The sequence below is a fragment of the Crocuta crocuta genome, unplaced genomic scaffold (assembly GCF_008692635.1).
Source record: "Crocuta crocuta isolate KB4526 unplaced genomic scaffold, BGI_CrCroc_1.0 scaffold30, whole genome shotgun sequence".
NCBI lineage: Eukaryota > Metazoa > Chordata > Mammalia > Carnivora > Hyaenidae > Crocuta > Crocuta crocuta.
In genome coordinates, this window is record NW_027528345.1 from 8,310,489 (window position 1) to 8,336,892 (window position 26,404).

The following is a 26,404-nucleotide window of genomic DNA, read 5'->3' on the forward strand; positions in this document are numbered from 1 at the left end:
GAGGTAAAGGTATCACTGTCCCTGAGGAATGGGTGCGTTGCTCCTGCCTGACTGTCCCCTCGGCATCAGCCAGCAGCCACTTTTGGAGCAGTAGGGACATCCCTGGGCAAGGTCCCACCTTCAGCCTCTGCCCTCTGTCTCCATTTGTGTTTCTTTGTCAAATAAACGGCAACTCCTCACGACTGAGGTCCCAAGGGCCTGGGGGTAGCCTGCGGTCCGCAGGAAAGGGAGACCTGGTGTTAGGTTGGGCAGGAGACAGGAGTGGCTGGGGAGGGAGGGGAAATAGGGGAGGAGGGGCTGAACTCCAGACGGGGTGGGAAGGGCTGCTGGGCAGCAGCTTGCCCCAGGCCAGGGCACAGGGCCCCAGAGGAGCAGCCCCACCCTGGTGCCCCTGCGGGCCTCCCTAGTCAGGAAATCTCGTTGCCAAACACCTCCAGCACCAGTGGTGTGAGCTTCATGCTGCACTCAGGCTGGAAGGAGAGGCAGCGGTACTGCTTGGAGTGTTCCTCATTGAGGCTACGCAGGTCAGCCAGCTTCTGGATCATCTTGGCGTAGAGCAGGTGGCTGCCGGGGGGTGGGTGGCGGCAGCGGATGTAGGTCTGCAATGTGTTGGACAGGCGGTCCTGGATGGCCTCAACCAGAGCAGCATCCTGCACGCCAGGACGGTCTGTGAGCACAGGGAGACAGGGGGAGAAGGCATGCGGCTCTGAGCCAGGTCCCATAATATTCAGTCTCTCCAGTACCCCTATGCCCAGACAGATGCCCAACCTTAGCATCCTCCTAGGTCATCCCTGTATGGCTGCTGACCTGTGGCACCACGGTCCTCCTTAAAGCCTCTCAACCACTTCCTGTTGCATTTAGGATCAGGTTTCAGGTCCCATCCAGCTCCAGCTCCAGCTCAACTCTCTCTCTCCATCTCTGTGCTCCATCTTTCCATCAGTATCCTGATGTGTCATGCTCTCTGGCTTCCAGGCTTCACACTTGTGTTACCTCTGCCTGGAACTTAGCTCTTGTATCTTTGACTCTTACTGATTCTTCAGGTCTTCCTCAAGAAGGCCATTCCTGATGACCCCCTACCTCCATGCCCCAGACTACATCAAATTCTCTCCTTCTATTATACCTTGCTAAAGTATCATACATTTCTTTATTTTTTAAACTTTTATCACATTAAAATTAGTCATTGAATGATAATTGTTTAATCTCCTCCTACACTTCATGGAAGAGAAGTCTGTGTCCTGTTGGCTGCTGAATCCCTATGCCCAGCACAGTGCCTGGTACCTAACAGGTGCTCAGTCAATCATTGCTGAGTATATGAATGAATGAAATGAATGAATGAGTGAGTGAATATGGGTGGGGAGGGAGAAGGGAACCCATGTCCGTGGGTCCCAATCCCATCTCTGATCAGAGGCCACTTGCTTGTTCCCTCAACATAGTCCAGACCAAGGCAGCCTGGTCTCATCACCAACATAATATCCCCAGGAACACAATGCCCTCTTCCTCAGCCTCTCTCTCTCCCCACCCATCCCAATAGACAGAAAAGCTCAAGGTTCACAGCACACTGCCTCCAAAATTAGGCAGGTAAGCTTTCTAGGCAGAACCATCTATAAGCCCAAAGTTTTTGTACCCAACCCCACAGAGGATCTCAAGTAGGTCTGCAAAGTTCAGTCCAATTCACACAAGAGCAAAACCTCCTTATTTGGAATATCCAGACCTGTCTGTTACCTGAGAAATCCCACTTATCTCATTCCTCAGAGTCCCTCCTATGAATCGCCTATAGTCTCAGGGCCCAGGGCAGTAAGGGACCCCTCAATATATACACATTGTATGGGCTGTGCAAGGTGGGTGTTTCCTCCTCTGTTTTTCCTTTTGCTCGCTCCTCCCTCCAGACTGCTCTGCTGGCCTTTAGCAGGGCTCAGTGTTTTCTATCCCCCCTTCCCAGGTCCCTGAGCTCCCCACTGCTGGGCCCCATACCTGGGGAGACAATGCAGATGGCCATGAGCAGGACATGCTCCTCTTCATGCAAATTCAGTTTCTTCAGCCCCACCTGGAACTTGATGAGGGGCTCAATCAGCTCCAGGCTGTGTCCGGCTATGACAGAGATGACCAGATGCTGTGGACAGAGCTGAGGAGCCATCCACCCAAACCACTCCGTCCCACCCCCAACCCAGACTGGCCCTGCCTCTTACCTTTCTCTCCCCAGTGCTGCCTAGCATCCTCCCACGTGCCTGATCAGGGCTCATGACCCCAGGAAAGGCAGAGCCAAAGTCTGGGAACTGGAGAGGGTAGAGGTGGAGCCCAAATGTACCTTTGGCCACATCACTGATGCGGTACTTATAGTCCTGGCTGCCGCAGGTCCAGGACATGTCGTCCATGATGAAGGACTGGTTAGAGCGCAACATGATGACCTCAATGGCACTTGACTTCAGCAGCACAATCTGGTCCTCAGAAGTGAGGTCTCTGCCAGGGAAGGCGGGGAGGAGTCAGGTTACTGGTCAAGAACTTCAAGTCATGCAAATCAGTGTAGTGTTTTGACAGGTGCCTGCCAGGTGACCCGCATGTGCCCTGGGTCCTCCATTGAGGAGCTGGTGGCCTGATTGGAAAGCAAAAACCTGTCTCTTGAGGGAGAACAACTCGAGCCTGCACTTGTGCACCAAGGCTGAAAGTAAATTAGCTCAGCTCTTAAGGCAGGAGAACCCAGAGAAGCAGCCAGAGCTATTAGGGAAGACGAGCCTGAGGAAGCTGTGAGGGTTAGAACGTGGATGTGGAGGTCACGGAGGTGTGGCCATGGTCATCTTCAACACTCTTCATGTCCTCTGGTCCTTCTCAAAAGTAAAGCTCAGCCAACTCTGTCTCCAGGACATCTCTTGAGACTTTGACTTCCTTCCCACTACCACCAGGACTGCTCTGGTTCAGAGCTCCATTATCTTTTTCAGTTGCCTCTTATTAGAACTCTGGAATCAAGTCTCTCTCATCCATGTTTCTTATTGCTGCTGCAGGGAGACATTGCCCATGTGCCTGTGCACCTCACTGCTTCTCGACCCCCTCAGGATCAAGCCCATACTCCATCACTGGGATCCAACCCATCCTTCCAGCCCTCCTCCCTTCGCAAACTCCAACCCTTCATTGTAGCAACTTCAGGCTACTCCATGTTCAATGTTGTGTGTTCTCACACCACCTTGCCTTCGAGTGTGGGACAGCTCCAGCCAAGAATGCATTTGTTTTACTACTCCACCTCACCGTCCTGACTCTGAACCCGGTGACGTCTCCCTCGGCACCCTCCACCCCCTGGTTACCTTCAGAAGCATTAGAGCCATTTCTTCACTATCTGCAGCTTATGCTCCTATTTTGCTCTTTCCACTTCAGCTCTGGTCTTCTTCAGCTCTGCCCACAAGCTACTTGAGGGCGAACACCACTTCCCAATCACCTTAGCGTTGACCACACAATGATTATTAAGCCCTGAGCACGCGAGAAGTTCACACATTTATGTGCTGATGAGTCAGGAGGCCAATGACTGGTTCCATTATTCTGAGTCATGAGCTGGGCTTGCCTGAACAATGACAAGGAAAAAGCAGCACCTGCAAACCAACTTGCTTCCAGTTTTCCCCCCTTTTCTTTTCCTGACTGTATATTTTCACCTAGATATCTCGTGGGAGGGCGGTAATCCTTTCCGTGGCTACACTTTGGTATGTGGAAAGGTGGGAAGCAGATGTTAACTGATGAGAGTTCTGCATCAACGGGTGATAGATGATGGTTAGGAGGGCTGCAAAGAGTCTGCATTGAAAAACAATCTCAGGTGCTAGAGTTGGAAGGCTCCTCATGGAGGCTGTGTGATCCAATTCATTCTTCAGCATTCCTGACAGACGCAGGATCCTTCTGGAGTCAGGGAGCTCATGGTCTCTGGATACAGCCATAAGGCTCCTCCTGGGTTAATAGCTTCTTCCTCTATGGAGCTCTACCCACAGCAGGACACCCTCATCTGTCGCTTGCAGTTCTGTCCTCCCAGGGACACAGAACCAGACTTCCCCGTTAGGTGCGGGGCTTCCTTTAACTATGTAAGCAAAGTTATCCTGTGCCCTGTGTCTTCTCCAGGACAGACAGCCGCGATGACACGGGCTCTAGGCATCTCACCATCCTTGTCACTTTTCTCTTGATGCTCAACCCACATTTTGAAAATAAAAACTAATGTCTCATTTCAGTTTTAACTCACTAGACAATAAAAGATGCTCATGATTAAATCTTTGGAAAATACAGGAAGAATATCAAAGCGAGTAAAAATTGCTCTATAACCACAATGACCATTTTGGCATATTTCCTTCTTATCTTTTTTTTTAAGTGCAGATATCTCTTTGTACTTATTTTTATTTTTAAATGTTTATTTATATATTTTAAGAGAGAGAGCATGCACGAGCTGGGAAGGGGCAGAGAGAGAGGGGGAGAGAGAGAATCTTAAGCAGGCTCTGCATTGTCAGCACAGAGCCTGACTCAGGGCTCATTCTCTCCAACCGGGAGATCATGACCTGAGCCAAAGTCAAGAGTCATCACACACTTAACTGACTGAGCCACCCGGGCGCCCCTGCAAATATCTCTTTTTAAAACATACCCAGGGGTGCCTGGGTGGCTCAGTCGGTTAAGCGTCCAACTTCGGCTCAGGTCATGTTCTCATGGTTCGTGGGTTCGAGCCCCACGTCAGGCTCTGTGCTGACAGCTAGCTCAGAGCCTGGAGCCTGTTTCGGATTTTATGTCTCCCTCTCTCTTTCACCCTCCCCTGCTCATGCGCTCTCTCTCTCTCAGAAATAAATAAAACATAAAAAAAAAAATAAATCATACTTGAGTTCATAGTAATTCTGTGTCCCACTTCCTACACCATGAGCATTTCTGTAGCGCAGTTCATAATGAGTTGCATAAGATTATATGTTATCAACATACTACAATTTATTTAATTGGTCTCCCATCCATTTATTTTTTGGACTTTTTTGTTGCTTCTAATTTTTGCTATTATCAGTAATTCTGTGAGGCACATTTTTTGTACATAACCTTTTGTTCAATGGCCCACTTGAAATGGGTGGCCAGAAGTGAACAAACTTCCCATGTGAGGCTTGCCAGAGAGAGTTCGGTGGCACCCTGCCTATTGTGACCCAGGCATGCTGCTTCTATGAAACCAAACCTAGAACGGCCTCAAATTACAGCCCAGAAACCCAGGGACTGGCTAAGTGCAATTCACAGCCAGAGGTGGTGGGTGGGGCATAGGTGGAAAGAAAGGGGAAATCGGTAAGAGATCTCATTCCTGCTGATAGGCACCAGCTCAGGCTCTGTGTCTCCTCTCCTGATCTGTGTCATATTTACACCCAGATCAGTTTTCACACCAGTGGCTGGCTGCTTCTGGGCACCTGCAAGGTGCTCTGGAGACTGTTGTCTCGTCTTTCCCACCCCGGGCAGAGCCTGGCCCCTCCCAGCTTGCATTCCCACAGTATCTCCAGCAGGCCTCTCTTGGCTCTTATCTCTTCACAGCAATTGTCTCAGTCTATCTCTTCCATCAGACACCGAACCCTGGAGGCCAGGAACTATGTCCTAGTCAACCTGTATCCTCACAGGAAGAAAACTATTTGTTACAGAGATGAATAAGGAATACAGAACAGAGGCCATAGGAAGAGGGGTGCACTATGACCCCAGGTCTTTGACCTAGGAAGGAGTCCCTGGGAATAGAAATGTTAGTGAGGTCAAAGTCCTGTTGCCCAGGGGCGCCTGGGTGGCTTAGTCGGTTAAGCGTCTGACTTTCGCTTAGGTCATGATCTCGCGGTTCGTGGGTTCGANTTGCCCAGAAGGCTGGGTCCCACCTGGTTTGGCCTGGTACTTTTTATACCTTTTGGCAATGAAACCTGGGGGTCCTTGGCTCTCAGATCCAAGATGGCTCCTGGCCATTTGGATGCCGCTCCTGATACCACTTCCTCCATGCCTTACTTTTGAAGTGCTGAGGGAGGGAGATTTGTGGAGTGCAAACTGAGAGGCTGAGGGAGGGGAGGTGGGAAGCAGGAGCAGGGCGAAAGCCACATCACAGTGCAATTCACACCCTGCACACCCATTCAGTCCCACCCCACTCTGGTCCCAAGTCTGCACTGGAGTCTCAGCCTGCCCCCTCCACCCTCCTGCACTTGCCCACAGGGAAGTCTCGCTCTGCCCTCCCTCCACCCTCCACCCCTGCCTACAGGCAACAGGATCAAAGCTGCCAGGATGTAGCCACAGTTCTCTCACTTCTTGGGAAAACAGAACCCCCTAAGCATGGAAAGCAGCAGAGCTGGAGACCCACCTGCGTCTCACCAGAGCCTGGGCGTATCCACATCAGTGTCCCTTCCCCTCGCCCTCAGAGCTCCTGCCAAGGCCAGTCCCATTTTTATTGGAACACCTTCCATTCTGAGATTTCTTTTTTTTTTTTAAGTTTATTTATTTTGAGAGGGAGAGGGAGAGAGAGATGGAGAGAGATAATTCCAAACAGGTTCCATGATCTCGGCACAGAGCCCAACTTGGGGCTCAAACTCACGTGCCATGAGATCATGACCTGAGTGGAAATCAAGAGTCAGATGCTCAACCGCCTGAGCCACCCAGGTGCCCCTCATGCTGAGATTTCTTAAGTCAGGCTGAAGAGAGAAGTCAACCCAAGCATGTGCAAGATCAGTGTAACTGATTTTGGATCAATAGCTGGATTGATTCAGTGTCTGCTCCTCTGTACCTTACTGTGGCCACGAATGCAGGGCTAGACTAGGGAACTCTGGAAAATGAGCCTGGATATGGAAGGATGGAGGCAGGCTTCAACTCATTCTTAGAGAGACATCAAGGGGCAGGTCATGCTATTTGTGTCAGGGCATATGTGGCAAAAGTAAGGGATGGGAGCCAAGAGCATGGGGGGAAATGGGGGCTTGGGTTGCTTACTGCATGGGGCTTCATTGGGGTCATCTGGTTCAACAGATGGCTTTAAAAAAATGTTTAATGTTTTATTTATTTCTGAGAGAGAGAGAGAGAGAGAGAGAGAGAGACAGCACGAACAGGGGAAGGTCAGAGAGAGAGGGAGACACAGAATCTGAGACAGGCTCCAGGCTCTGAGCTGGCTGTCAGCACAGAGGCCGACATGGGGCTCGAACCCATGAACCGTGAAATCATGACCTGAGCCAAAGTCGGACACTTAATCTACTGAGCCACCCAGGCGCCCCTGGATGGCTTTTTTTTAGGACAGTTTCCCCATGTGTGCAACCCCAGCCACCATTCAGAATTAGCAAGCGTGAGCATGGAGCTTCAGGAGGACTCTTCTCCAGTTCCCCGCCAGCCAAGGAAAGAGAAACACTGTGCATAGGCTCCCTGGAACCAGGGTGGAAGCCGGGTGCTACTGTGTATCCATCGGCACCTTGAAGTGCTTTTGTCTCTAGCTGTTTACTCAAAACAAGACTCTGGAACAGACAGAATTTGCAAACAGTAACTTGAAGAGTGTAGGAGGGAGCTGGAACTCACAGGAAGTGGAATGTGTTGTCAGCTCCAAGGAAAGGCTCTGGTGGGTAAGTCCCAGGCCCAGTGTTACACTCGGCTCACAGGTGACACTCAGCAGCTCCTTCCTGCCAGATGCCACAGTGGCCCTTGATCCTTCGGCAACCAAAATGTACAACGCAGTAAGGGCGTCTCAAGGGTTTCTCCTTGCAGTAAGGGCGTTTAATGCTTTTTCTCTTTACAATTTTCACATTGATTCCCAGGGAGGGGCATAGGAGGGCCCCTGGTATCTGAGTTGCCAAGAGGCATAAAATAACACAGAGCCAGCTGTCTCAGGGCCGATACAAACTGGGAAGAATAGTGTTTGGCTCTGTGAATGATCACTATCTAGCTGGCAATGCAGTCATTTAGACAAGTAGCCGATGGCACCCTTGCATGGCAGAGAGATTCCCAAGACAATAAACGGCACGTTACATTAGTTTCCATCCAGAGCTCGCCAACGTCAGATAATTCTGGGCTCCTGGAAGTCCAGCACTGAATCTGAGCATTGGCGTCTAGAGAGCATCTGAGGCCCCTTCTGCTGCAATTGCAATTATTGTTCCTGGAACTGACGCTCATAGTATTTGCTGGTGATTTCTTTCTTTCTCTCCACCACATTGTGGTGGATGTTTATGGAGGTTCTTTACTCCAGTAGAACTCCTCATACTTAGCTGTTTTGGCAAAAGGTCTCAGTTATGGTTAGGAAAAGGCCTTTTCATGGAAATCTGGGCGAAGGAGGCCCAGGTTACGTGTGCCAGGAAAACCGTCTCCTTCTGGGATCCCGAAATTATTTCACAAGTCTCCTTGCCCAACCCTTTCTCCTCTCTATCGCTTCATTTGGGTGTAAGCATTGGGTGTGAAGGATTAATGGAGGTTTAATGTAAAGGGTTAACATGAGGGTTAGATCCAAGCCAGCTGGAGTGGACATGACGGTGAACTTGGAATTCTAGACCGTGGCTCTGACACATACTGGCTCTAATATGAGAAAATGATCCCTGCTGGCCACGGACCCTCTCTGGGCCTCTGTTCTGTCATCCAGAAACTGTGGGGTATGGAAAGCTCTCCAGTGCCGGCCTGCTGAGTGACGCTGGATGGGCTGTACTTCCTAGAGATCCTGATGTCTGGGGAAGGGTCTGAGTTTGTTTTACGAAGCAGTGTATTGATCTCTGGGCCGCCTTCTAGCTCAGTCTAGGATTCTGACTCTCCTTACCTGAACCCTGGAATCATCTTGGCAAAGCCGATGACCTTTTGGATGCTGTAACTGACCAGGTCAGCCAGGTGGGGGAGCATGGAGAGCTGGGACAGGTCCAGGGTCACAGAAGGGTCATCTGGGTCTTCTTCCCTCGTATCCAGATTGGGGAAGCTGGTTGGCTCCATCACGTCTGAGGAAGGATGAGGAAAGAGAAGGAGCTGCTGAAGGCTACTTGAGCCAGACGCCCTCCTGCTTGGCCCTGGGAGGGCCTTCTGTGCCCTAGCAGCAGAGCTAGCCAGGAAATAGTGACCGCCTCTCTCCAAGGTCACGCTTCAGCCCAGGCTTCCCTCTAGAATTCCCCTTGGGAATCCTAGAAACTTGAAAGAAAACTTTCAAGCAGAGCAAGGCAGTGAAATCAAAGATCAGAGATGCTCCAAGAAATGAGATTTCCTTGAGCCACGATTTTATAGGCCACGTATTTGTAATGGCCACATCAAAAACGAATCTGGATCTAATGAACTTATGGAAAACAATGTTCAGCCTCACTAGTGATTAAAGATCTACAACTTAGAACCTATCTACACTTTTCATCTATAAACTAGAAACAAATATGTTTGACGCCAGTGTTTGTAAAGGTACAGGGCATTAGGCAACCCTTGTGCCATGGGGTAAGTTCATGCAAGTAATCTAGAGAGATATTGGACAGAAGGCATCTGCAACCTACGATTATGTATGCCCTTAGACCAGTAATTTCACTTCCATAAATTCATCATAAGGAAAACAATCTAGAATCAGAGCAAATCTTCAGCTACAAAAATATTGTTATCCTAATGAAAAGCTGGGACACAATCTAGATTAGATATGTTATTGTATATTCATACCTCGGAATACTAATCAGCTTTAAACATGATACCCTAGAGGTATACTGAATAACAGGAAAACATGATACAATATACATTAGGAGAAACAAGCAAGTTATGTATATTGTGTATAGCATAATCCCATTGTGTAAATATACATATGCATTTAAATTTTAAAAAGATGGGAAAGATATATCACAGTGCTAACAGTGATTATCCTTGGGTAGTAGGCTTACAGATTTTACATATATAAAAATATATATTTATTTTGTATATATAAAATTTAGCTTGTATTTTCTGAATGCTTATAATGAACATGTATTACTTTTGCTTTAAAAATGTTAACTAGTATGGGGCACCAGGGTGGCTCGGCCGGTTAAGCATCTGAGTTCAGCTCAGGTCACAGTCTTGCGGTTTGTGGATTTGAGCCCCATGTCGGGCTCTGTGTTTACAGCTCAGAGCCTGGAGTCTGCTTCGGAGTCTGTGCCTCCCTCCCTCTCTGCCTCTCCCCTGCTCACGCTCTCTCTCTCGGTCTCTCAAAAATGAAGTAAATGTTAAACGAAATTAAAAATGTTAACTAGTTTGAAATTTATTTATTTGATTTTTTAAAAATTAAGTAATCTGTATGCCCAACATGGGGCTCAAACTCATGACCCCAAGACCAAGAGTTGCACACTCCTCTGACTAAGCCAGCCAGGTACCCCTTTAAATAAATATATGCTAGAAAAATAAAAAAATTAAAATAAATAAATAAATAAATAAATATATGCTAGAATGAACATACCATTGATGGGGATGAGCACCTCAAGTCAATTAATCTATGAGGGTATCAAAACTCCTAAATACTATGGAATTATTAAAAGCTGAATGTATAACATGCAGACTGATCCTCATTGGTGCAAAATATGCCATTAAGTGAAAAGAGCAGTCAAGTGGGTAGAGAAAATTAACACATGGGAAGAATCCCTACAAGACAAGGGGCTCAAAGGGTCAGTCGGGGGCACCTGGGTGGCTCGGTCGGTTAAGCATCCGACTTCGGCTCAGGTCATGATCTCACAGTTTGTGGGTTCGAGCTCCACATCAGGCTCTGTGCTGACAGCTAGCTCAGAGCCTGGAGCCTGCTTCAAATTCTGTATCTCTCTCTCTCTCTGACCCTCCCCTGCTCATGCTGTCTCTCTCTCAGAAATAAATAAAACATTAAAAATTTTTTTTTAAAAAAGGGTCAGTCGATCTGTGCAATGATCACTGCTTTTCTTTAGTCCCTCACCACCTCTCTCCTGTCACTCCTGGGTGGGTAGACACAATGTCTGGCTCCATTGCTATCTTTGTCCAGCTACACTGAGACCCCTCTCAATTCTTTTGGATCTGGGTGCAGAAGTACCATATCTCAGGGTGCTAGTTCCCCAGAGGGAGAAGGCTTTCCCATCCCTGCCCTTTTGCAGGACCCACACAGAGGGCAGAAGGGTTGGGAGGGGCAGAGGGGGAGGGGCAGGACGATAACGAAGAAGATAGAAAACGACCATAAGAAGAAAGGCAAGGATGCCCTGGAGGTGACAGGTCTTCCGGCGCCTCACGGTTCCCGCAGAGCTCGGGGCGCAGGAGGGTTAGGCTGTGACGGGACCCACGTGTTCTGCCAGGCGAGTATCCCCCTCCAGGCTCTGAGGACTATAGTTAATGATACTGTTTTGCATATGTGAAAATTGCTAAGAGAGTAGATCTTAAACGTTCTCACCACAAGGGAAATAAAACTTTGTGACTCTGTGAGGTGATGAAGAGGACCTAAACTTACTGTGATGATCATCTTAATCATTTTGCAATACATACATGTATCGAGTCGTTATTTTGCATACTTGAAACTAATACAATGATGTATGTCAATTATATCTCAATAAAACTGGAAAAACAAACAAACAAAAAACACAGAACCCCCAAAAGGCTTCAGCTCAAAAGACCGTTTAAAGGAACCAGGTTATCCCCAGGGAGGGAGGCAGGGGCAGAAGCCTTGTTTGGAGGAAAAAGCAGGGACTCGGCAGACAGACCCTGCCCAGCCAGACCCCAGCTTGGCTTCTCCCCCAGCACTGGCCCTCTTCTTTAAAAAATTAAAAAAAAGGAGTGCCTGGGTGGCTTAGTCGGTTAAGCGTCCGACTTTCGCTTAGGTCATGATGTCGCGGTTCGTGGGTTCGAGCCCCGCGTCGGGCTCTGTGCTGACTGCCAGCTCAGAGCCTGGAGCCTGTTTCAGTCTGTGACTCCCTCTCTCTCTGACCCTCCCCTGCTCACGCTGTCTCTCTCTTTCTCTCCTAGAAATAAATAAAACATTAAAAAAAATTTTTTTTAAATTAAAAAAAAATGAAGCTGGGAGGGGGGTTTGTTCTGAGGACACTGTGACACACAGTATGAAGAGCTACTCTTCCATCCACAGCCAAGGGCAGTGGGGCTGCAAGCCCTGGGCTCTCCTCCCACTGGCTGGGCTTCCTGGGGACGTGCACTTGGCTCACCTAGAGAAGCCGTGTAGTGATCGGAGCAGGTGGAAGATGAGTCCCCGGAGAGGCTGGGCGTGTGTCTGGAGGAGGGCCTTGAGGGATGGCTGCCTCCGCACATGTCCCCACGAACTGGAGGCTGGAAGGGAAAGATGCAGTATCAGAAGGTCACATTTGGGGACCACCTTCCCACCTTGCCCCTGATCTCTGACAGGAGTGGCTTTGAGGAAGGCCTACGGGAGGGGGAGGCCTCCCCGGTGCCGGAGGGGCGATGCCGGTGGTCCTCTGCCCCCACTCCCCACGCCAGGCTCCACCTGTGGCTATTCACAACACAGCTCATCCATCCCGGCCAGCAAGCGCACATACCCGGAACTGGGTGAAGTCGGCATAGGTGGGGTCGTAGGTCTTGTGATGGGCATCCAGCAGGATGGTGATGATGCGCTGCTGCTCCTCGGAGAGCTTGGGCCGCAGACTGTCCTTCAAGGCTTCCTCCTCCTTCCGTTTCAGGATCATCTCCCGCTTCCGCTGCACCTCTTCGTCGGTCAGGATGACTGGGGGAGGGGGGGACAGAAAGGCGGATGTGAAACCCTCCAGGTGCTAATGGCACAAGATGGGAGGGGCTGTTGCCCTCACCCCTGGAGCTCACGGGGTGGGGGTGCTTCCTGCCACAGGGGACTCCAAGTGCACCATACAGATGGAAAACTGGGTTTCCTATGTTGAAAGGGCAGGTGCATGAGAGAGGGGAAGGGATTTGAGAGGTGGGATGGTCAGGCATGATTAGCCAGTCTGGGTTCTCAGGAACAAGGGATATAATTCTGGGCAAACTGTTTGAACTCTCTGGGCTTTTATCTCACTAATCAGACCAAGAAGCTTGTTCCATCATATCTCTTCTCATGTCCCTTTGTTGCTGCTGCCTCCGTATATAGCATGGGGAGGGGGGTGCGGGGCAGGCGCGTGGTGGCAGTCATAACACCTACCTTGGAGGATGGGCTGTTTTGAGAACTGAATGCATGCCTAGCACAGAGCAGCTGCTCATTCCTGTCTCCTCTCCCCCACCTTCACTGTCCATGATCTTGAGGGAGACATTGGGGGAAGAAGGGTGAGACCGTGTGGCCAGTCCCGGTGTTGGAAGCTAGGAGATGCTGAAAGGCCCCTCTTCAGAGCCATTCCCACGCCCAAGTTTCCAGGCATGGAACTCGGGCATCTGATCTACTCTGACCAATTTAGAAAGACTTTGCTTCTTTCGTTCCCTGCAAAACAACCCCTCCTCCGGCCTGTCCAGTCTTGAAAGTTCTGCCCAAGGACGTTTTCGAGGCCTCTAGAAGTCCCAAAGATAACACCTTGACACTCTAATTTGCAGCTCTCTCCAGCTGCGAGCCAGGGTGTCTGACGAAGGGGAGACCCTCCCGTCAGGCCGTGCAGGGGCTCCCGGGCTGTGCCCACCTCACCGCGCTGGGCAGCTGCCAGGGAGGGCGGAGCTGTGAGCAGGTACGCCTGGCACAGCAGCCGGGCAAACAGACCTCCTGGCCGGGGCTTGCAGAGTGCTGGCGGCAGGAGTGGGCACCGGGGCCCCTGGCCTGTAGCTACTTGCTCTGTGCCGGTGTTGCCAAGCGCTTCTGCCCACAGAACTGGGGAGTTTCACAAGAGCAGGGAAAGGAAACAGAACCCCAGAGTGGGTGGGTTCTGGACTTTAAGAAAGACCCACTGGCCCAGCCCCCTCAGGTGGAGAGGAGAATGAAAGAAGCTGGTGGGAGGTGAGGGAGAGCCTGTGGAGGGTAGGGTGGGCAACCAGAGCCTCGGGCACAGCAGGAAGGGAAGCCTGTGGCAAAGGATGGAGAGCTCCCTCCACAGCTGAGGTGAGCCACGCTGAGAGGACTGAAGAAGGCCACGCCCAGGTTACTGACTCACCTGCCCAGAGAGCTGCCAAGCCTCCTCCCACGGAGGGTGTCTGCTCAGACTCCAAGAGGTCAAGTGGGGTGAAAGGGGAAGGAGCAGGGAGCATTCCATTCAAGGCAAGGTGTAAGGCCCTAGCCTGGGGAATCCAAGATTAGGTGTCTGGTCTTTCCTGCTCCCCCGAGGGTGGGTGCTCTGCCAGTCACACCACAGACATCCCAGGACGTGTTTCTCAGCCTGACTGAGCCTTGATCGTCCCTTGTGATTCTATGATGTCACTCGCCTGCTCAGAAGCTTTTTCCGGATCCTTCCTGCTCACCATGGTCCAAATTAAAGTCAAGATTCCCCCTGATTTCATGATTTCCTAACTTGGCAGCGTCATTTCTCAGGGCCTCTGAACGCAGCTTGTGCTGTAGGCACGTTGAGTTTACTGACCTGTGACCATGACCTGCTCACTCTTGCCACTGCATTTCCACTTACGCTGGATGTCTGTCCAGCTGGGGCTTCTGTCCCCAGTAGCTGTGCAAGTTCTGTCTAGTCTTCGGCACTCAGTTTACAGCCCTCTTTTACCATGAAGCCTTTCTGGATTGCTCTGATCTGCACCGCGCTTTCATTTCTTGCTTCTGTGGTATATATACTGTCTCCCACACACACTGGCACCCAAGTATCTTCCACTCTGTAATATTTACGGTTATTACAGCCTCCAATAAATGCCTGTATAGATAGAACCTAAGATGTTCAAGATCTCTTTCACTAGGGACACCTGGGTGGCTCGGCCAGCTGAGTGTCTGACTCTTGATCTCAGCGCAGGTCACTGTCTCACAGTTCCCAAGTCAGGCTCCACGCCCACAGCTGGAGTCTGCGTGGGATTCTCTCTCTCCCATTCTCTCTGCACCCTTCCCCCACTCCCTCCCTCTCTCAAAATAAATAAAGTAAACTTAAAAAAATAAAAGATATCTTTCACTAGAACTATAGACTTCCTAAGAGGGGGATGCACATCTTACAATTCCTATGGCTTCTGTATAAAGGCTAGCCCAGCGAGGCTTCCTGGCCATGGTGTTTACTCCATAGTGTGTTAGACTGCACACTCAACACATCTACACTTACTGTACCTCCTATTGTACCTCCTGTCCTTTACTCAGGAAATGACAGTGAGAAGTGCACCAATGCTGCACGTGCCCTAAAATGTTGGGATGGCACACACTGAATGCCAGTCCACTAGGTAACCGAGCCCCGCTTGCCTTTTAATTTAAATAATTGTGATTGACATATTTTCAAGACAGAAAACCTTGTAACAGAACAATTGTAACATCATACAACCTTTTTTTGATGATTCAGAGGCATCATCATTATCATTACTGATAACCTCAGAATTGTATAGGGCTGTGTCCATGCACTATATGACTCAGCCTGCTATGATTTGGAGTTCTTTTTTTTAATGTTTACTTATTTTTGAGAGGGGTGTAAGGGAGGGGCAGAGAGAGAGGGAGACAGAGGATCCAAAGCAGACTCTGTGCTGACAGCAGAGAACCCGATGCAGGGCTTGAGCCCATGAACTGCAAGATCATGACCTGAGCCGAAGTCGGAGGCTTAACCAACTGGGCCACCCAGGCGCCCCTCATTTGGAGTTCTTGTGCTGCCTCACATAGCTTTCGGTCATCTGAAGAGTATGAAAAAATAAATAAAGTAGCAAAGTTTGTAAATGATTTATTTTAACAGGACAAAGTTAAGAAGATTCAAGGTTAACCTTAAGACATCGTTCCTCTCAATGACCGTATCAAATAGCCACTGCCATCCTGGGCACAGTGCTAGTGAAGGAAATGCTGAGACCTGCCATTTTCTAACAGGGACTGCCAAGCCCCGGGCCTCCCTCCAGGCAAAATTGTCTGGAGGCTAAGTAAGTCACAAGTCTCTCACATGTGCAGATGCTATCATGATTTATCAAATAGGTCATTGTTTAAAGGGGTTGCTAATTTCATAGGAAATGGTGTGTTTTTTAAAAATCATTTTCTCAAGAAATTGCTACTGAAAGTGCTGTTACTATCATGTAAGAGGACACATGTTTTGGAGCTGAAAGCTATTGACCTAGAATAGGAGCAAACAGGTTCTGAAAGAACATTTGATGGGCTCTCCAGTGAAGAAAGCACATGAGCTGTGTCCATAGATTTTGTGGAACCCATACGGCTGCTCCGTAGCTTTTCTGCCTTCTGTCTAGGTTGCCTACTGAGTGCTACAATGGCTTGCACCAGGTGCTCCCACACAGAATGTTCCCTGCTTCATGAAGTCTAGAACTGCATTTGGAAGTCAAGCTCTGAAAGCAGGATCAAGTGAATGACATGGACAATATCAAATTTGGGAGATCTTCCTGATCTATAGACCAGCGGAAGAAACAGAGGTACAAATAAGCATAATGGGGAGCTAACGTTCAGTCATTCAACACATATTTACTGAGCACCTGTGCTATGCCAGGTGTTAATGCTAGGTAGAAAAGACACACATCTGTGAATACACTGAACAAACTAACACATAGGTGTTTCTGGATAGGTCACCCAGAGGTAAAAATTCAACCATGACATTTCTTGGGCTCCAAGGAATAAAGTCAACTAAGACTTGAAGAAAGAGAAAGAGAAAGGACTGTTCAGTGGGAACAGTCTCTTGAGCTGGTCCCTTTGGGCACCTCAAAGGTGCCTGGAAATGCACAATGGGAGAGCTCTGGCCCAGAGGTACCTCTGGGGGTACCTGATGGGCTGTGCCAGGGTGGGACCCACTCCCCTGGCCCTTGGAAGCAAACAGACCTAGGCTAGAAGGCTCATACCATACCATCTTATTAGCTTAAAGCCATGATATTTTAATTCCTCTGCACTTCCCATCTATGTAAAAAACAACGGAAGCATTTACATTTTAGGGATTCTTATGAGAATTTAATAAGAAATCACATGTGCTTGATGCAGTATCTTGCACGTAGTAGGAGTTCCCACACCCAACCCCTTCCCCTTCCTGAGCTGCCTCAGGAAGAGGGGGAAAGGCCTCCTCCCTGCCCCTGCCAGAAGGGAGCCTGCATTTGCAGCTGCCTTCATAGGGAGCCTGGGGGTGTCCTGTGGTTTTACAAATGTTGACACAAAACTGTCTCTGGGAGGCTGAGCCTTAAGGCCATCAGCAGCCCAGGTGATAAATAAGTGGCTCTCCCAGGGCTCTGAGCTGGAAGCTCTAGGCCCAGACACTCTGGCAGACTTCTTTAAGCTGGGCTAACTTGAGGCAGAGAACTACAGTTCTTCCTGAAAGAACTTGCCTCTTAGAGCAGTGGCAAGAACAAGCCTAGTGCTAGCTCAAGCTGCCCATTTAACTGGAGCTCTGGGGCCCTGACTCTGACAGCGCAGCTCTACCTGCCCACGCCTCATTCACTAGAGCTCCCTGCACTGGCATCCTGAGATCGGGGGAGACAGGGCTGCACTGAGCATATAGCAGGGTAGGGGTGTGGGCCTGCAGTGGATATATAGCAGGGTGGGGACACAGGGTATACGGGGCATGTAACCAGATGGGAGCACAGGGTTGCACACAGCAGGGCAAGGACACAAGTGCCCTGGGCCTATAGCAGGGCAGGGTACGGGGCTACAGTGGCCATATAGCAGGGTGGGAACAAGGCTCTGTTGGGGAAGACAGGCTGTGTTTGGGGATGACTGAAGTACAAAGCTGTGGGGGGATGAGGGGTGGGCATCCACTNGGGGCACTTTGATGCTCCCAAGACCTGCTCATCACCATGGATGCAGAGCTCTCCTGGGGGACCAGACGGGATCTAGAAGCAGACATGGAGACTTGCTTTCTGACTCCAATCCTGGTATTTTTACCTTTCTGTGTCTCAGATGATTTCCAAACGTTCTTCCTACTCTAAGTTGATAGAACGCCTCCTTCCCCCTGAGACCATCGGTGAGGCTGTCCCTGACCAGAAGTTCCGGGGCAGAGCCTTACTGAATCCCAGAGGTGTAACCGTGGTGGTTCTGGGTTGGCAAAAGCCTTACACCCAGGCTCCCTGCCCTGTGGAGGATGTGTGCTCCTTGGAGGCAAGAGCAGGGGCAGTGAATCATGCATCTCATTTGTGTCCAGCCACGTGCCTCGCACAGAGCAGGCCACACTAAGCCAATGTGTGAGAAGCCCTGTGAGGCACTCAGTCTTGGCCTGCTCTGCTCCAGGATAAACACGGGAGTCGGGCGGGGCAGGGGACTGGGCTAGGAGAGATCAGCATGTCTAGGCCTGCACGCTCCCGTGGGGGCAAGGAGGAACAACAGCCTGGAAACTTCTTCCAGAACTGCCAGTGTTGACTGGGGAGCTTGGATCAGGAGTGGAGGGCTGTGACCCACCAGGCCCAAGGAGGAGGCCCCAGGTGAGGGCCTTCATGCTTTCTCCATTCCCCAACAATACAGCATTTTTTTTTTCCTATCAAGAAAGAAACTTTCCATCCCCTAAGCCCTATCCTGTGATTCTTCCCTTGTTCCGGACACATCTTCCCTGTACCTGCCTCCCTCACCCCCCAGAACAATAGCTCCATAGCGAGGAGGGCCTCCCAGGGTGCCTGCATCCGCGCACCCCTCCTTAGCCTCCTCAGGTCCTCAACTTAGCAAGACACAAGCCCTGTCCCAGGGCCAAGGAGGGGATCAGCGTGCAGACTGCAGACAGGAGTGAGCAAGAGGCAGAGCGGAGCTGAATGTGCAGGGGGCACCCATGCCCAGGCTGGCCAGTGCCTGGGCGCCAGGCCAGGGAGGGCCTGGCTAGCCCCTCCCAGGGGCTGCTGAATTCAATGGCTACTCTGGTTACCAAATAACTGATACCATGCTCAGAAACAAAGTCCAGGGGCTGTTTTTAACCAAGGGTTAGAACAAAGGAATTTGCTGTTGGTCCTCTCCTCCAACCCCAGAGCTGGACAGAAAGTCCTAGGACCGCTCCCCTCTCTCCATCTGGATCCAGAGGGTCATCCCAGAGTCCAGTGCTTCCCCTCACAGAATCTTTCCCCCTGGTCTCCCCTGGGCTCCAGCCGGCAGATCTGCCCAGGGACCAGAGTGGCAGGAAGGCTGCCAGGCGGAGGAGGTGGGGGGGGTACAGACCGGATGCCAGCTGGGCTCTCAATATTTATTTTCTCCACCACTCCTACCCCTCCCCAAGCTCAGCAGCTCACTCTCCCAAAGTCCAAAGATCCCTGGGTCATTGAGCAGGTTGGTGAGAAGAGTGATGTGGTCTTGGAGGAGGACTGATCTGGGGGCTCAGGAAGACAGTGCCCTGTGGCACCCTCCTCACAGGCCTCAGCCTGGAGGGTCTGTCCCAGGCCTCTGAGACACACATACAGACCCTAGAGAGGCTCGCAGGCCTCTCTTGGTGCCTTGACCCTGTTGTTTTGGCTGCAGGGCCCCAGCTCCAGGTAGCAGGTGCCAGCAGGGGAAGGGCGCGCACACCTCTCCGCCAAACCTGCATGAACAGCAGCACAGACCTTCCCCTTCTAGTGCTGACCCCACGCACCCCCTCCGCCCGAGCCCCTGAGCACTCACACTCCTTCATCTTNGGTGATGCGGCAGTCGCCATTAAAGGGACAGGTGAACAGCGCCTTCCGCTTCATGCTTCGCCTGCCGAGGGAGAGAGCACCTGCCACCTGTGTGCCACCCACCTTCCAGCCTTGGCCCCGGCTGCCTGCAGGGGCTGTGACCACCGAGACCTGCCCGCAAGCCCCAGGGATCTCCATGTCTCCCACAGAGGGTTTGGGGCCCAACCCTGGCCACTCTCAGTGACCACAGCTCCCTCCCCCACACTCCAGGCTCCTCCTCCTTCTATCATTGCCTACTCTGCTACCATCTTTGCTTTCATTTATATTTTTACTATTCCCAAGGATATTTATTTATTTATTTATTTAAAGTAGGCTATACCCCTGGGGCTTGAACTCATGATACGGAGATTAAGAGCTGCCCACTTTACCTACTGAGGCAGCATAGCTCCCCTGATTTACTTTGATGGTACTCTTCTTCTCACTTTTATTATTATTATTACTACTACTACTACTACTACTACTACTATTATTACTATTACTATTACTATTACATAGGAAATATATGAGTGAATTGGCCTAGTGAAATTTTTTAAAATACTGGGATGCCTGGGTGACTCAGTTGGTTAAGCTTGGGACTTCAGCTCAGGTCATGATCTCCAAGTTCCTGAGTTCAAGCACCCCCACTACCCCCTTGGGCTCTGTGCTGACAGCCCAGAGCCTGGAGCCTGCTTCAGACTCTGTATCTCGATATCTGTCTGCCCTTTCCCTGATGGAGCTCTGTCTCTTTCTCAAAAATAAATAAACATTAAAAAAATTTTTTTTAAAGAAAAAAAAATTCTGAAATCTGCAGAGCAGCCCTCACTGCTTCTAGTGAAGCCATCATGAGAGATGAGGATGCTAGTGGCGGCTCTAAGTCACCTAGAGTCTGGAGGTCTGTGATTAGAGCGTCCCTTGTCCAGGAAGAAGGGAGGAAGGGCTCAAACCATAGCTTTTGGCATCCAGATAACACATCCAGAGAGAAAAGGCCAGATGAGTGGGCAGGAGCCCTGAGGTCTGGCTTTGGCTTTCTAAAAGTCAGAGGAAGCAAGGATTCTTCAAAGGCAGAAAAGTACCAAAGGATCTTAGCTTGGAAGCTTGTACCCCGGCCCTTGGTATTCTATGTAAAATTGCGTGGGGGGGGGGGGAGGACACCCACGNCCACGAGATCATGACCTAAGCGAAAGTTGGACGCTTAACCGACTAAGCCACCCAGGCGCCCCAAAGGCTCATCTTCCTAAATGTGGCTTTCTTCCCTGCTGCCAGCCACACCCCATGGGATTTGGGGAGGCTACCTCACCCATGTCCTAGAGGTTCCTCATATTCTTCCCAGCCCAAGCAGGGGCAGGCCCCACTTGTTTGCCCCAGGATGGGTGACAGGAGTTAGTTGGGGAAGGGTGGTGGCAGAATCACTTTCTCTGTGAGCAGTGGCATCTTCCAAGGAACTGTGGAGATAGACGCTCAAGCTTTAGAAGCAAAGGCCCAGGTCCAAACATTTCTCTCTCTTAGAGAGGAGCTGGTCACACACTGGTTGTATTTCTTGGTGAAAAATGACTCACTGTTCGTTTACATTCACTGGAAGACATATGGCGTTTAGGATAAACATACTCATTGGTTGATATGGACAGATGATTAGGGGACCCAAGAGACTACTGGTATACCTCCTCATTTTATAGATGGGACTACTGAGGGGAAGAAACTTCTCAGTGAGGTGATTTAGCAAGAAGTGAAGGCTCCCTGGTTGGCTGTTAGAGATGTGAGGCCCAGTGTTTAGCTTCCTGAACAACCACTCTCATCTCTAGAAACTCAAGGTGCTCAGTGAAGTGGAGCCCACAGGAAAAGACCTCCAGGCAACTGGCTCTTAAGAACAATTCAAGGCCAAGGATGACCCAGTGGCCCATGAGGTAGCTGCTCTTGGTTTTGGACCTTGGCCCCCTATACCCTCCTGTTATACCTTTTCTGATCCAAAGGGGTCCCCAGTAGATTGGGCTACACAGGGAGGTGGAGAAACATGAGGCTATGGAGATCAAAACCAGACCACTAAAGGCCACATCCAGCCTTGCAGGGACTACCCAGGGAGCGACTGTACATGAAGCTTTTGCCCACCTTTATGGAAACAGAAAACGCTTCTCCTTGAGCCTCCATCCATCTATTGTAGCTCTCCAGGGGGACAGGCAAATATGGAGATACCTTAGCTACCCCGAAATGAGATACTGCCGTCACCACTGGATGTGAGCTTTATTCACCCCTTTACTCTTCCCCCTTTTTCCCACTCGTGGCTCCTGTGGCTCTGCCTATTACCACAAATGCTCAGGCCCCAGAATTCCTGTAATTCTCTAAATTTATTCAAGGGCCAGAAGTTTCTAATTCAGAGAAAACTCTCACTTCCTTTTTTTTTTTTTTTTTACAACTAGGCATTTTGCCCAGGAGTGGAGGGTCTGCTTTTTCCTTCCACCCACTGTCTTGTCTGGCTCAGAGGTCTTCCCGTTCATTCTCCAGGGTTTGGGGCACCAAGAGGAGCATACGTGTGGCACCTCCAGACACATGAGCCAAAGCCTCCCACCAGCCCTGTGCTGGGGCCTGAGAACTCCATGGGGCCCCACACGAGAGGCAGCCCCACACCCCTCAGAGGCCTGTCTCTCCTTCCTTGGGCTCTAGTGCACCTGAGTGCACTAGTCAGAGTGCCTCTGACTCTCACTGGTGGGCACCTCCCCCACCCACGAGGTTGCTCAGAAAGAGATGTGGACCATCACCATCTTTCTTTTATCTTCCTCACTGTAAATCTGAAGCCCACTCCAGGCTTCCACACACAGGAGACTTGGAGATATCCACTCCGCCCAGCTTTGTCTGACAACAGGAGTGGACTCTAACAAGGCTGGGTTGGAATCCCCCCCCCCAAAAAAAAAAAAAAAGCAGATCTGGCTTAAAAGAAAATACAGGGGGGGAGAAAATCCAGTATCCTTGCCTCTAGCTTTGTAGTTGTAGTAGGAAGTACTCTCATGAGTACTGAGAAACAAAGCACGAGGAGGAAGAGGAGGGAGAGATGGAGGAGGAGGAGGAGGAAGGGGAGGAGAGGAAGGCAGGCAGGAAGGAAATGTTAAAAGTCCTTCTGGCCAGGCACATTATCTCACAGGAAGGCTCAGACCTGGGGTAAGAATGCCACTTACGCCTTTCACCCTTTGCCACACTTTGTCCCACCAACTTTGCAGCGTGTCTGCACATTATTTGAACAATGCAGAAAGGAGCCCATAAATTCATGGAGCTCTTAAGTTATTATTATGGAAAATTATAGTAAGCAGCTGTTCCTTGACTCCTCCAAAGACAGAATCAGAGGAAAGACCCTGGAATTGTAGCCAGAAAGATGGAGGTTAGCCATCACGAAGAACATTGTCACTCCACAGTGTGGCTGGGTGTTCAGGGGATAGAAACTCCCTCGCCACCTCCAATAGCCAGACCCGCGTCCTCCTCTGAGATGGCTTTCAGGGGTGCCCAGCCCAGCCCAGTTGCCGGGCCGCAGGTCCTGTGAGATTGAAGCCCAGTTTTTCCCCATCTCCTGCCTTCTAAGGGCACTTCCACACATGTGGCTGTCATCTAGCCTCTGCCCACAAGGAGTCAGAGCAGCCAGATTGGCCAGCCCTGGCTCTGTGCTATGTCCTAAAGATCCATGCCCTGCCCTGCCTCCCTCCCAATGCTAATTGCTTGTGAGCTGGTTTGGTTTTGAGAAACAAGAGCTTCAAGTTTCCATGGGAGCCCATTGCCTTAGCTCCTCTCTGCGCCTGGACCCTGTCATCCTCTGGATGGTTGGCAATTATACCCCAGCTCAGGAAGGAGGGGTAGGGGTGGTGCAGCCAGGCTAAGTATAGACACAGTTTCTAGAAAGTCAGGGGTGAGAGAGGACATTGACCAATTCATCAAAACATGACAGCCAGGCAATTCACAGAAGCATGAAGGGCCCGAGGCCAGAGTCTCAGACCTGAGACAGTAGAGTCCTTCTCGGGTAGGTGGTCCTATCACCAGAGACACACCTTGTAAAACCCAAGCCCAGGGCCGAGTACCAGCTCCAGGCTCTGTCTCCTCTGCAGATCAGAGTGTCATGGAAATCTCAGAGCCTGGACTAGATACAGGAGCCTGAGGGAGATCCTGCTGTGAAGGACCTAAATGGTCTGATAGGTGGGACCTACGTGGCACGTATTTGTATGTGGCAGCATCAAGGGCCCCTCAGGGGAGTTTAAAAAACCAGCTCTAAAGGAAGGTAAGTTAACACTGTGATAAAGAGCACAAGCCCCTTTTTTAGAGGGCAATTTGGCAATGTCCACCAACATGTAAGATGCACAGAGGTTTTAACACAGTAAATCTACTTCCAGAAATTCATCCTGTGAGTAAGTCAGCCCATGGGCCCAAAGACACGTGCACAAAGTGGTCACTGCAGCACTGTCCGAGAAGCAGAGGACAAAGCCTAAATGCCCATCAAAAGAGAACTGGTCCTGGGGCGCCTGAGTGGTTCAGTCAGTTAAGCGTCCGACTTCAGCTCAGGTCATGATCTCGCAGTTTGTGAGTCTGAGCCCTGCGCTGGGGTCTGTGATGATAGTCAGAGCCTGGAACCTGCTTCAGATTCTGTGTCTGCCTCTCTTTCTGCCCTTCCCCTGCTTGTACTCTGTCTGTCTCTCTCTGTCTCTCTCTCTCTCTCTTTCTCTCTCTCTCAAAAAAAAAACATTTTTTAAAAATTAAAAAAAAAAAAAAAAAGGAGAATTGGTCCAATGGTGCCTGGGTGGCTCAGTCGGTTGAACACCTGACTTTTGATTTCAGCTCAGGTCATGATCTCATGGTTCATAGGTTCGAGCCCCACCTTGGGCTCCATCGGCACTGACAGTACATGGAATCTGCTTGGGATTCTCTTTCTTCCTCTCTTACTCTCTGCCCCTCCCCTACTCATGCTCTATCTCTCTCTCAAATTAAAAAAAGAGAGAGAGAGAGAACTGGTCCATGACATCATAGTATATCCATGCGTATATCCATGCAAAATGATGGGGCTGTGGAAAGGATAGAGGAAGAGTGTGGAAATGGGAACTAGTTTGAAGAAATGCTCTGTAGTAGATAAAAGCCAGATGTGGAAGGGTGAGTATAGTGTACTCCCATCTATAAACACATAAACCGCACACATGCTTTTATATAAAGAGTTTGGCAATGAACACAGTGAGCTGGTGACAGTGACAGCTTCTGGAGGAGGTAGAGGCATGGGAATTGGGTAGGGAAGGAGACTTACTTCTCACTTATATGCCCTTCTCAACTATTTGCTGCTGCTGCTTCTTTTGAACCATACGCAGGGGTTATTCACACACACATTCCAGGTTCCACGAGAGAGGAGAGGAAAGAGATGTCTGTTCTCAGAAACGAAGCACTACCAAAGGATGATGACAATTGCTACTTCCTGAGAGCTTTTGATGCCAGTATTTCACATATTATCTCCATGGCTCTCAACCACCTTTCAGGATGGGCATCATCCCTATTTTACAGGTGATATGAAAAGGCACTGTCACTTGCTTCACATCACACAGCTAAAAAGTGTAAAAGCAGGATCAGAATAAAGATCTGTTTGATTCCAAAGCTTCCAGTATTCTTACATAACATGGTCCTCCTTACGAATGTACCAAACCTCAATCCAAGCCAAAGCAGCCATCAAAACATGTGCCCTAAAGTCCAAGAACGTGCAGCAGAGGCCATTTGAAGGTCTCCTCTAGGACAAAGCCATTAGGAGAGACGCAGTCCCTGAGAGGGGTGGTTTGGAAGTGCAGGGTAACCTCTGGTGGTCCTCTCCACTGGCCCTATGCTGCCATAGCACAGAGAGAACCCCTGCATGCAAGCGTGACTTCATGCCAATGAGCCTTGATGAAAGAGCTGAGTTCCCCCCAAAACGTAGGATCTTCTTCACATGCCTGCAGCTGCCTTTCTTGAGAACTCCGGTGACATTCTCTCTTCAAATAATCTGGCCTCCTCTACCCAAACTTCCAAAACTACTCTTGGCCCATCCACGGATACCCTTCCTTGCTCTCTTTCATTCACAGCCTCGAACGGCCACAGAAGAGCTGCCAGCTGCCAAGCTGAACTGGACAAAGTTTTTTCTGGCAGTGCTGACTTTGTGGTGACTCATTTACCTGTGCCCACAGAATGTCTTGCTCCTCTCTCCTCTTTGTTTACTCCAGTGCTTGTAAGCACTTTGAGCTTTAAAGTCACTGGACATGTGTCTCATTTCTCTGCTCCCCTTCACATCATGGCTCTTGCCGTATCAGCTGGGAGGACTTCCTGAAAGCCAGAACATTCCTCATGTTCCCAGATCCTCACCAGCCTGCCTTTTGCCCCCTGCACTCCACAGGACTCATAACTAACAAGGTCCCTGAGAACCTTGAGGTCTGCAAACAAGAAGGCATTTCTCCACACTGTATTCGTTAGCGTGGCACCTGTAGCACACAGCTTCACAGTGTCTGGATTAAGCAGGTATCAACAAAAGGAAGAAGACAAGAGAAAGAGGCAGTTATCTGTTTTCTCAACCCTGTGTTCCAAGACGACTTCTTCCCCTCCTACCATTTTGTTTTGTATTGTTTTGTTTTGTTTCGTTTTGTTTTGAGAGACAGAGAGAGAGCAAGTATAGGCAGGGGAGGGGCAGAGAGAGAGAGAGAATCTCAAGCAGGTTCCATTTCCAGCATGAAACCCAACGTGGGACTTGATCTCACGATGGTCAGATCACGACCTGAGCCGAAATCAAGAGTCAGATGCTTAACTGACTGAGCTACCTAGGTGTCCCCCAGGACTACCTCTTAAACTTAAACTTCACCATACTCTTTTTTTTTTTTTAATGTTTTATTTATTTCTAGGAGAGAGAGACAGAGACAGCGTGAGCAGGGGAGGGTCAGAG

General features: G+C 50.0%; 1 protein-coding gene across 1 annotated transcript in view; it reads right to left on the bottom strand.

The window, feature by feature from the left end:
- Positions 1-6: 6 nt before the first annotated feature.
- Positions 7-26,404, bottom strand: part of VDR (vitamin D receptor) — a 52,037-nt gene continuing 25,639 nt past the window's right edge. Inside the window, exons 4-12 of the mRNA XM_077753666.1 lie at positions 19,466-19,540; positions 18,924-18,994; positions 13,487-13,666; positions 12,405-12,589; positions 12,057-12,177; positions 8,720-8,891; positions 2,306-2,457; positions 1,972-2,088; positions 7-667 (exon numbers count right to left, since the gene is read on the bottom strand). Coding sequence (XP_077609792.1) covers positions 408-667; positions 1,972-2,088; positions 2,306-2,457; positions 8,720-8,891; positions 12,057-12,177; positions 12,405-12,589; positions 13,487-13,666; positions 18,924-18,994; positions 19,466-19,540 — 1,333 coding nt within the window. The 3' untranslated portion in view covers positions 7-407. The remainder of the gene's footprint in view (positions 668-1,971; positions 2,089-2,305; positions 2,458-8,719; positions 8,892-12,056; positions 12,178-12,404; positions 12,590-13,486; positions 13,667-18,923; positions 18,995-19,465; positions 19,541-26,404) is intronic.